This window comes from Glandiceps talaboti, chromosome 4, assembly GCF_964340395.1.
Source record: "Glandiceps talaboti chromosome 4, keGlaTala1.1, whole genome shotgun sequence".
Taxonomy (NCBI): Eukaryota; Metazoa; Hemichordata; class Enteropneusta; family Spengelidae; genus Glandiceps; species Glandiceps talaboti.
Genome location: NC_135552.1, coordinates 13,878,031 through 13,890,876, shown reverse-complemented (window position 1 = coordinate 13,890,876; position 12,846 = coordinate 13,878,031). Strand labels below are relative to the sequence as shown.

The 12,846-nt window shown below is 36.1% G+C and overlaps 1 protein-coding gene across 1 annotated transcript; it reads left to right on the top strand.

Annotated features, from left to right (window-relative positions):
- The first annotated feature begins 4,248 nt into the window (after nucleotides 1-4,248).
- On the top strand, nucleotides 4,249-12,846 carry LOC144434605 (peroxisomal membrane protein 4-like). Its single transcript, XM_078123079.1, has 4 exons — nucleotides 4,249-4,343; nucleotides 7,550-7,612; nucleotides 10,337-10,535; nucleotides 12,598-12,846. The coding sequence occupies exons 1-4, from the start codon at nucleotides 4,249-4,251 to the stop codon at nucleotides 12,844-12,846; spliced, it is 606 nt and encodes a 201-aa protein (XP_077979205.1).

The following is a 12,846-nucleotide window of genomic DNA, read 5'->3' as shown; positions in this document are numbered from 1 at the left end:
ATGAGGAGTTTTAGGAGGTGAACATGTAATTAGAACCACATTCTAGGCTAATGAGAAAACAATTGGGCAGTGACCACTAATTGGACATCAACTCAGAAGGTAGCCACATTAACTGAGCTATTCCTAATTACTGTAAGCACTAGGCGTGTCTCGTTAATGCTAAAGTAAACGTTACTTTTGAAACTTTTTAATTATCCACGTCTTATTGAAATACTGGTTGTTAATTGGTGGCATGGGATGGCCAATTAATTAACCGATGGAATTCGCTGTGTGTTCATTTTGTATTTCATTCTTTCGAACATTGACCAGCAGAAGATTCAAATATTACTTGAACACACAATTTTTAAGAAGTATACTCCTATGCGACGTGTGAAATTTACAAAACTACGTTTTCTTAAATTGGTGTACTTGAAACCACATATCAGATTTGACAAATTGCCACCACTGTTATTGTGCGTTATTTATCCCCCTGTCTGTTTTTTTTTTGTCACAGCATTTAATTGCGTCTATTTGTGTGACTGTCTGTCAATCTATCCATTCTGAACTTTGTCACAGCGGTAAATATCGAACCACGTCCATATTTTAATGTAATGTACCTCTGGGGTATACCCACCCATGTTCTTTATTTCTCTCAATCCGACTATATGTCTCCTCGCTTGTCTTCCTCCCCATCTTCGTCTGCCTGTGTATACTTCTCCATAAATCTACTTGCATTCAGAACTATACGGTCAATGATATTCTGAGTTTTCTTCACCATATGCGTACGTATTAATACACATTTCACTTTGTTGTAATGCTCAGATGTAAACCCTCCCTACTCTGCGTGTCGCTCTTCGTTCATTCCCATCTCTCTCTCTCTCTCTCTCTCCCTCTCTCTCTCTCTCTCTCTCTCTCTCTCTCTCTCTCTCTCTCTCTCTCTCTCTCTCTCTCTCTCTCTCTCTCTCGCTTTCATTCTTATAAAGTCATGCGTGTGACTTCTTTTTTTCTATCCCTCTGTCAGCAAAATTTAACATAGTTCCTCAAATAGTCGGAGATGTTTGTACTTCTACCCATTTTTCTCCCTCAACCACAGCACAAGCAAACACTAATGACTAATTTATACGTGGAAACATTTCGCCAACCCTTTTGAGAATTCAAAAACGCGGCATGGGAAATAAAGTATAAATTTTGAATCCTTCGGTCGTTAACCTCTAAAGTGTATTGTTCATACCAGAGTTGGCGTGAACACCACTAATTAGGGCTTTAATCCGGACATTTACAAGCTTAGTCCTCTTTCCAATATTTCTGGTTTTTTGTAGATTCCAATGACCCATCTTTTCAATTGCTAGGAAGTCTCGCCGGTATTACCGTAACGCCTACATCAAGAATGTTAATTGCCCTAGGCCTTGTAGTAGTGGCTCACCCTTGAATCAGTCTTAGAGTCCATTCATTTCTTTTAATAGAATGTTCTACTGTCCAGTATCCCAACTGCCTCATAAACGGGACACTGTCTTGTCGCATTGTCGTAAACCATTCAGACCGTTTGACGACAATACAAAGTCACGTTCCACCTGGAAAGTATTATGGTATGCTCTCTCGACGTTTGCGTTAGCTGTAAACTTGTAAATAATTTGACATTTCAAATCAATATTTGCCCTCTGTATTATATTGTTGTTGTTTTTGTGGGGGATTCTCTCCCTGAGGTGTAGGTGGTTTTTTTTTCATATTCACTATAAATGTTTTAAGAAAACCCCAGCTATGTGGTGTTATATTAATTGTTTACTTATAATATATTGTAAACAAAACAAAAAAACAACTCTTAGATTGCTCAGTGTCATACAGTGTCATCCCTTTTCAAAATACTATTTCCTGCCATACGTGTTTCAAAAATCTGTCGATATGACATGCTATAAGTTCATAGTACGCTTTTTAGACGCAATGCCGGAAAAGATGTTTAGGGCGCGCCATGTTAGTATGTGAGCTTACCATCTGTAAATAGGTTTGTATAAAGTATACATATCAGTCCGTCGGGGAATATTGCTCTCTAGGCTCTATGACTTTTTCCCCACTTTATTTCCTTCTTTAAAGATACAAAGCAAACAATCAAAAGGATATGACGAAAAATGAACGCACGACAACATCTTAGACAGCTTATACAGTAATATGAATACGGATCAAGCAGTTACATGAATCGGGGGCATGTACATTGTATTCAGATCTATCGCTATCCATAGCTCCACAGAACTTTGAAGGACACTATGGAGGGCACTTTTTACCCCCACCCCCACCCCCTTCAAAATGTTGTCTTCAATTTCATCAAATTCACAATATACACAGTTGGTTTATAAAAGTTTATTTCAATACTTCTTACGATTGAATAAACTTGCAGACTGCAAACGAGAGGCAAAGGCAGAGTACAATTTGAAATGTACCGCTGTAGGCCGAGTGGAGTGGAACTGACCTACATGCCCCTTGTATTGTTGTTCTTGTTTTAACTGGATAATAATGTTTGAGTCACCGAGTGCACTTATAGATTATTTGGAAATTGTTCAAGACCTGAAGTATTTAAATAAAGTAGAAATATGCTCGGGGTCAGTATACTCTTTTAGAAGTAGTTTTGAAATGTCTTAGTTTTGTGGCCTACGTACATACACGTACACGTATTTACATGACAAGATTGTATTTACGTTTTGAATTCTTGCAAGTCAGAGCAGACAGTTTTGCTGAAGTAGCGAAATATTACGTTTCGGGTTGTACCGTAAAGGGGCCTGTGATTTACGATGTTGACGTTTTGCGACAGTAGTCAAAATCTGTATTTTTGTACCGAATTATCCCCCTAGGTTATTAGAACACTTTGAATAACTGTCCGTGGACGAAATAAGCTCTGTGTGTGTGTGTGTGTGTGTGTGTGTGTGTGTGTGTGTGTATGTGTGTGTGTGTGTGTGTGTGTGTGTGTGTGTGTGTGTGTGTGTGTGTGTGTGTGTGTGTGTGTGTGTGTGTGTAAGCTGGTGAGGATAATTTTTATGGGGGAATTGTCATTGTAGGGAAAACACCATTAACTTTGCAGAAAAGACATACATATAGCCCCCCTCCCCCCCAAAAAAAAATTGTTACTGGTCACGACAGTTTGTCTAAAATGGCGCGACGATGCGGTTTTTTCTTAATTCTCAACAAACCTGTCATTCAGTCTTCTATTTATGGCAGTCACTGTCCTTTTTATTTTGTACTTTACAGCAAGTGTGTATGTGGGGCAGATGTCATTTGCTTGTTTTGGATTGGCTCTGCAGTTGTCGTCACCGAAGTAGGAAAGGTTATTTTTGTGTTTCCCCACGGATCTGCAGACTGCATGGGCTGGACAAAAGCACACAAAAAGACCGTCGCGGGGGTATTTATAACGCGCGCTGAATTCGTTCTTGTTTTTTTTTTGGCCTTAAATTGGGACAATGTGGGAAATGGCCTTATCATCATAGTGATAATTTGCGATTTTGGGCCATACAGACCATAGGGGCGTGTAATATCTCATAGATTGTAAGGAAAAAAGTTTTTACCTTACATGTAGGAATATATAGTCAAAAGGTTGCTGACTGACTGACGGACGGACAGACGGGCGTGTGGAGGGTAGATAACAATTAATGTAATAAAGTAATTTCAATCTTTGTTATATTTAGTCTGTGGACCAGGAAAACAACAATCTATGAAATATTACACGCCCCTATGGTACAGACTATTTGTATCTTCAACATTTTTTATTGTTGCCAATAAAAACAAACAAACAATCAAACAAACAAGCAACAGCAACGAGGACGACGACGACGACAACAACAACAACAACAACAACAACAACAACAACAACAACAACAACAACAACATATTTGACAGCATGCGCTTTCAAATGAAAGTGTTTAAAAAGTTACAGTTACAAACACCATAAAAACACAATCTGGAAACAAACATCACAGAAAGCACATATGGCCTACACATAGGTTTAGAGGCAGTCTACGTTTGTATGCATCTCCAAGTTTTTAACGAAATTTCTTTTCCGTTATAAAATGACATAATAAAACTCCTTTCATAAAACAGAAACTGTAAGATTAGGAGATATAACAACTGTAAATGATAAAAAAAGCATGAAGAAATCTTCCACGTGGTTTAAGTAATAACTGGGCAGCAGGTAGGGAGTATAGGGGTGAGGGGAATCTAAATCGCATGTAGCAGACGACGTGGAGGTGTTGTTCGAGACAAGCTTCACCGAACAAACTGATAACCAAAATGGCGACCGTCGTAGCAGCAATAAACCATCTCCTTGCTTCTGGACGTTTTAAGGAAGCTCTTGCTGTAGTCAAAGGTCTCCGAAATGGAGCGGTGTAAGTATGGAAGCGTCAGAATAATTTGGATAAATGTGTAGACCATGCAAGCTTTCTTGCAATGGAAATCGAGGAGAGTTACCTGAGGACGGTGGCGCGCATGACCTTCCTCGATTTGTAACTTTACGTACGACAACAACACTACACCACCGATGTTTAACTGCGCGAATATTTACACGTGGGAGCGACAGGCAGTGAAAAAAAGGAGCAAAAGAGTCAGTTATTTTCCCAAGACGCGCTGACCGGAGGCATTCCTGAAACTAAACCTTTGGCGCTCCGAAATTCATGCCGTAAACTATCGAACTAAATGTAATTTAGTGGAAACATTATAATTTATTTCGAGTTATAATATTTACAACAGTGGTGAGGTTGTGTAATAAAATCTACGAATAATTTCTAGTGCCAAACTATATGAAAATTATCCCCATTGATCGTGTACCAACACTGTATACCACGCGTTGTGTTATCTGAATCATCAAAGTGCATGCAAATGTGTGTTCACTGGACTTGATCACAGGGGACGCTTGTTTGGTCCATAGGTCAGATTAAAGTGCAAAGGTCAACCCACAACCAGATCATCCTATCTGTGTACAACAGTACACTTGTGATCAATAAATTGGTCAGCACTACTTTTGTCACGACAGTGTTGGCTTGTAGAGACAAGTACAGAGTGATACCTACTACACACCCTGACTAAATCATTAATTAATTTGTCATCTCTTTTAACAGAATATTAGTAACCAACTTTTAACTGAAAATCCTTCATATCATCATACAAGCCACCAGAGCTCTTTTCATTAATAGTATGACATATGAAATTTTTCTCTCTTAAGAGAATGTATAGATAGAGAAAATCAAAGAAACGGGTGCATTGCGTTGTCTGTAAGGGTACCAGGTGCACTAAATTGTCTGTAAGGGTACCAGGTGCACTACATTGTCTGTAAGGGTACCAGGTGCACTGCATTGTCTGTAAGGGTACCAGGTGCACTACATTGTCTATAAGGGTACTAGGTGCACTACATTGTTTGTAAGGGTACCAGGTGCACTACATTGTTTGTAGGGGTACCAGGTGCACTACATTGTCTATAAGGGTACCAGGTGCACTACATTGTCTGTAAGGGTACCAGGTTCACTGCATTGTTTGTAAGGGTACCAGGTTCACTACATTGTCTGTAAGGGTACCAGGTTCACTGCATTGTTTGTAAGGGTACCAGGTTCACTACATTGTCTGTAAGGGTACCAGGTTCACTACATTGTCTGTAAGGGTACCAAGTACACTACATTGTTTGTAGGGGTACCAGGTCCACTGCATCTGTATGGGTACCAGATGCACTACATTGTCTGTAAGGGTACCAGGTCCACTGCATTTTCTGTAAGGGTACCAGGTACACTACATTGTCTGTAAGAGTACCAGGTACACTACATTGTCTGTATGGGTACCAGATACACTACATTGTCTGTATGGGTACCAGGTACACTACATTGTCTGTAAGGGTACCAGATACACTACATTATCTGTAAGGGTACCAGGTACACTACAATGTCTGTAAGGGTACCGGGTACACTACATTCTCTGTATGGGTACCAGGTACACTACATTCTCTGTACGGGTACCAGGTGCACTACATTCTCTGTATGGGTACCAGGTGCACTACATTCTCTGTACGGGTACCAGGTGCACTACATTCTCTGTATGGGTACCAGGTGCACTACATTCTCTGTACGGGTACCAGGTGCACTACATTCTCTGTACGGGTACCAGGTGCACTACATTCTCTGTACGGGTACCAGGTGCACTATATTCTCTGTACGGGTACCAGGTGCACTACATTCTCTGTACGGGTACCAGGTGCACTACATTCTCTGTACGGGTACCAGGTGCACTACATTCTCTGTACGGGTACCAGGTGCACTACATTCTCTGTATGGGTACCAGGTGCACTACATTGTCCGTACGGGTACCAGGTGCACTACATTCTCTGCATGGGTACCAGGTGCACTACATTCTCTGTATGGGTACCAGGTGCACTACATTCTCTGTATGGGTACCAGGTGCACTACATTCTCTGTATGGGTATCAGGTGCACTACATTCTCTGTATGGGTACCAGGTGCACTACATTCTCTGTATGGGTACCAGGTGCACTACATTCTCTGTATGGGTACCAGGTGCACTACATTGTCTGTAAGGGTACCAGGTGCACTACATTGTCTGTAAGGGTACCAGGTACACTACATTGTCTGTAAGGGTACCAGGTACACTACAATGTCTGTAAGGATACTAGGTGCCCTACATTGTCTGTAAGGGTATCAGGTGCACTGAATGTCATCATGTCTTATTTACTTCAATTACAAAATCTTGGGTTTGTCTGTAGCTTTGATTATTACATTTAATACCAACCAAACAGGTATGGAATTGCTGTATAGTATGTGGTACATATTGCGTACACTGCCACAAGTGACAACAACAAAGACAACCCCCACATTCACTTACTTCAGACCACTGTAATGGTTAATAAGAGAACCAAGCATTCTGATCCTAGGCAAATTCCTGTCATCTCATAATGTGCCAATTCAATTAAACCATGTACTAGATTTAATTACAAGAACATCACAGTGTTTTTGCTAAGGTTGGCGAACCCAGTAATAGAAAATGGGAATGCAGTAAAACTGATATAGTTTCCCCATACAATATACCATAATGTTGGTGGGGAACCCCATTAAAATGACAGGGGAACTCAGGTAGATTTTACCTGCTTACCACCCCCTTAATAAAAATACTGACACCAGTAAGATGACTGATGTACCCTTTCAATACATGCTATTCCAAAGAGAAGTGGATGAATACAAAAAAGTTGTATTCAGTTGTCAGAAGATTGATATATAGTCACATGGAGGGTTTCAATTCCCAATTCTCACATTTAGTTTTGTCTTATCAGTGAAGCCATAAGGATTAAGTAGATTATTCTTAAGTTCAGGACTAACTCTGTCTTTATATCAGCCAGACAGCAGCTTTTCAGCTTAAATTTTTAATCCCAACTCGAAGTGGGTCTTTGTGGGTTTGTTGTATCTTAAACATATAGACCCTCCACTATACTTAATGTAAACAAAATTACCTGAATAACAGTTTTATAAATGCCTCTTCATACCCAGATACCAACTAGAATTTTAACACTGTACACATTGTATTTTTTTTTCTATCCATAGGTACGGTGTTAAAATCCGAGCACCCCATGCTTTTGTTATGACATTTCTCTTCAGAGAAGGAAGGTAGGTCAAAGTTGAAAGGTTAACAGGGTCACCACACATCATTAGGCTCAAATCATATGTTTTGTCTGTTTGTGAATACACACTTGTTTGGATCATTAGCCAGGGTGAACTAAGAGCAATGCATACAGGAAGTTTCAATTTCACAAAATCTATCTTGAAATGTACAGTATGAAGTAACAGGTCACAACACTGATAACGAGTGAAAGTTAGTAATAAGCATTGCGATATATATATATATATATATATATATATATATATATATATATATATATATATATATATATATATATATATATATATATATATATATATATATATATATATATATATATATATATATATATATATATATATATATATATATATATATATATATATATATATATATATATATATATATATATATATATATATATATATATATATATATATATATATATATATATATATATATATATATATATATATATATATATATATATATATATATATAAAACTCGGTGAGTATCAATCTGCTAAGACAGTGCTCTATACCGCAGTGGCAGAGCGTAATAGTTTTGGTAGTACTGGAACTCTTTCTTGGTTGTAACTCGGAGTTTCACGCATGGTGCGATCATCAGACACTGTCTATATATATATATATAATAATAATAATAATAATAATAATAATCCTTATTTAGACTCGATAGCCTCATAGGTATAATGCCTCTTTTCATGAGGGTCGAGTTATTATTATCCCTAGCATAGACCTAAATCTATAACCAGGTACCCAATTATACAGCTGGGTTATCTGAGGCACAATCGTGGTTCAAACCTTGCCCAAGGATTTTAGCCATTCAGAAACAAATGGCAGCGACGGGGCTCGAACCTGCAAAATATATATATATATATATATAGTTTTGGTAGTACTGGAACTCTTTCTTGGGTGTAACTCGGAGTTTCACGCATATTGCGATCATCAGACACTGATCGCAATGTCTGATGATCGCAATATGCGTGAAACTCCGAGTTACACCAAAGAAAGAGTTCCAGTACTACCAAAACTATATATATATATAAATACATAAATACATATATATATACATATATATATATATATATATATACATATATATACATATATATATATATATATATATATATACATATATAATTTCATTCTTCTTTCGCCAAGTAGAGTGCTCGATCACCTTGGAGAGCTAGTGTAATTCCACTATGTAATATCAGACTCGTCTTCTTTCATTTTTATGTATATATATATATATATATATATATATATATATATATATATATATATATATATATATATATATATATATATATATATATATATATATATATATATATATATATATATATATATATATATATATATATATATATATATATATATATATATGTATATATATATGTATATATATATGTATATATATATGTATATATATATGTATATATATATGTGTATATATATGTGTATATATATGTATATATATATGTATATATATATGTGTATATATATGTGTATATATATGTGTATATATATGTGTATATATATATGTATATATATATGTATATATATATATATATATATATATATATATATATATATATATATGTATATATGTATATATAAATATGTATATATGTATTTATGTATTTATGCCTATTGCACTAAAGGGACTGTGGGACGGTATATGTAATGGTACAGTGCTGTTAGCCCAAAGTAATGGTAGTTTAGATGTTAGCCTGTCAGGCTTCCTTTTGATATAAGGTGACCCAAGGTATGCATCAAGGGCATTTACCAGTACACACCAGTGATACTGCCATCATCCTTGGCTTGTTTTGGCAACCTTCCGAATGCAAGGTCTTGTTACAAGACTAAATTAATGTTACACAGATCCAGTAAGATATTGTACAATTCTTAGCTATTTGTCACTCATTGTATTACATCATATTTCATAATACATACATACGCTGTCCCACAGACCCTCTAGTCATACTTGACAGCTTAGCTACTATCATCCCTCATAACTGGGCAGTAGTTGGGACAATGACATCACATCTCATCATATTACAATCGGTTAAACCATAGACAGTGGAGGAGAAACCTACACTAGCTGCAACTGGGACATTTTTTTCATCAAATAAACCAAAGATATATTGACTAAAAATTGGTCAATTACTTATTTAAAAAAAAAAAGATATTGTATCTGTTGATTAGCAGTCAATATTTATCCATAGGTAGTGTAGTAATAGGTTTCAATCTTGTTTTAAAAAAACTTGGTTTTCAATCTGTCACCATGTTTAATAAAACTGTACTGGTTGTAACTGGAGAATAATTTTTTGATCAGATGACCACAATATATTCACTGAAAATTGTCAAACTACCAATATTTAGACATTATACATGTTCATCAGTGGTCGATATTATCCTTAAGTTGTACAGAAACAGGTTGAAATCATTATCACCACTGAAGGCACTGATTTTTAGGTGTCGACTCAAGAATCAATTTGATTGACTTATTGTGTATACAGCTACAAAAACCATGTTTACCCATCGATGATACAATACTGTTCAGGGTGTACAATATGATGGCTATGTTATCATACCAAATGAAACATTTTCAAAAAAAGCATTCCCATTACAGCTACTTCACAGCTTTAACTGAACAGATAATGTTCACATTTTACATAACTAAGCTTATTTTTTTCTCTTCCTTACAGCATCCTTGAAAAGTTGAGAGCGATAGCGCGGATGACATACCAACATTCCAGTAACCTAGCAACCTTTGTCTTTATATACAAGGCACTGACTGCAATGATGAAATGGTCAGAAAGTCAGAAAAAACCTTATCATTCATTCATTGCAGCATTTATCGGAGGTTATTACGTATTTGGACAAAATAATCCAGTCAATAAACAGGTAACTTTAACCATTATTATAAACTAGTTTGTACAAACTAATCATAGTGACTGGTCCTGTGTTTCGTACTACCTGAGACTACCCAAGATCATAAAAGCAGGGGGCTAAACTATTGTCATAATTTGACATCTAAATACCCTTAGTAATACATGTGGCAATTACTAGTAGTTGTCACACATATTAGGGGTATTTAGATGTCGAATTGAAATAGAGAGGAGAAAATAATGAGCGGGAATAGATCCAAGATTTCATGACTCTTTGACATACAGTAAAACTATCATTACTCCAATGTAAATGTATACACCTTCAGATCAAAATTTTATATCCCCTTCTAACATTGGACAGATTACAATCATGCTCAAATATGCATATTTCCATTTGGGCTGTAATATATATTACTACGTATATACCAGTGATTATTTGCACCAGTGTGTGTGTATACACCAGAGGTACTTTTTAATAGTAGTGCCATACTGTAAACATTATTGCATACCTGTATAGAAATGAGGACACAACTGTTTCTTGCACATGCAATCGCTAGACAGCACAGTATGATTTTTTATGGTTATCAATGCTATTTCAGCCAAGCATATGTGATAATAACAGAACCCCATACCACATGAGTTCCAGTGTATGTACTCAGAAGGTATTTGCACTCATGCTTGCAGTGTTTACGACCACGGAGAACACTTGCAAATGCTGATTCAAATACCCCGAGTATGCCACACATTCACTCACGCATCTTAGGGTTCTGTCATAGTATTAGTGTGCAGTAAAGCGTACCATAGAATGTGCCTATATTTGATCAACAAAGTCATCCATTAAATATTTGATAAATCATGTATGACAAGTTTGTTATTAAATCAATGAACTTCTAAATCCATAGGTTATCTTGGTCATTGTATAGTGATTAGAGTGGATTGTATATTATATTATGTCACTAAATCATTTAACCTCTGCTGTGTAAGGTCGTAAGACAAATGTTTGAATTTCAACAATTAACGAAATCTGTGCATCAAAATTAAAACTCCATTTACTCTGCTGTTACCTGCAGTAAAGAAAAACTATGTAGCTTTAAGTTTGATGCAATTGTTAGTGGTGAAGTGGACGATTTTTATTTTTTTTATTTTTTTATTTTTTTTTTGGGGGGGGGGTTCTAATTTGCTAAAATGACTTTACTATGTTTTCTACTCGAAACAAGAAACAACACAGACCAAGTCCATTTGTAATTTAAAAAAATAGAAAGATGTTTAAAAGTTTTGTTATTGTGCATACAGGAGAAGATACCTCATGAATTTGATATATTTGATAAACATTTGACGGTAAATGAGACAAAATATGTTGGTTTCACTCAGTTTAATTTCAGAGTTCAGATCAGAACTTAGGTGGAAGTGATGTATGGGCCTTGCTAGGGAACCTCTATTAACCCATGAACACCTGTCACTCTATATGTAGGGTGTAATTACATAGAGTTACAGAAACCAAATTATCAAAACATAACTCCTATATGTAGGGTGTAATTCCACAGAATTACAGAAACCAAATTATTAAAACATAACTCCTATATGTAGGGTGTAATTCCATAGAGTTACAGAAACCAAATTATTAAAACATAACTCCTATATGTAGGGTGTAATTCCATAGCGTTACAGAAACCAAATTATTAAAACATAACTCCTATATGTAGGGTGTAATTCCACAGAGTTACAGAAACCAAGTTATACCTGTTGTCAACTGCTTTATCTAATCACAATAACAACAGAAACACTGTCAACGATTTATTCAACAGAATTTGTCAAGAAAGGCCCTGATGTCACTTCTGCAGAAGTTCAGATTAAAGCCAACTCCGTATCGATAAGTGACAGTAAACAAAACCAATGTATTTTATCTTGTTTCATATCCAAGCTTTTATTAAGGACTGCAAATTCACAAAACTTTCCCCTTAATTCAAAATCAAAAATGAAATATTAAAATAGCCATTTCTCATCCATATTGAATGTTTTGAAACATACCACACACAGACACCATGTTCATTAAAATTTCTCTCTCCTTTTCTCTACAGATAAATATGTATCTTCTGTCAAGAATATTATTTGGTCTTGTCAACTTGGGAGTTAAGAAGGGAGTGATTAAAAAACCTAAATTTGATGTCTTTCCCTGGTTTGCTGCCTTAGTGTGGGGGATTGTATTATGGGAATTTGAATATCACAGAGAGACTCTACAGCCATCTTTACAGTCTTCCATGACATATCTATATGATGATTCTAATGTCTGGCATAATCTTAGGGACTTCCTTATATACAATAAATAG

Excerpts from the sequence above, each read along its gene's own strand:
- LOC144434605 (XM_078123079.1), top strand. The coding sequence starts at position 4,249 with ATGGCGACCGTCGTAGCAGCAATAAACCATCTCCTTGCTTCTGGACGT. Across the intron at positions 4,344-7,549 it reads GGTCTCCGAAATGGAGCGGT|GTACGGTGTTAAAATCCGAG; the intron begins GTAAGTATGGAA and ends TTCTATCCATAG. Across the intron at positions 10,536-12,597 it reads ATAATCCAGTCAATAAACAG|ATAAATATGTATCTTCTGTC; the intron begins GTAACTTTAACC and ends TTTTCTCTACAG.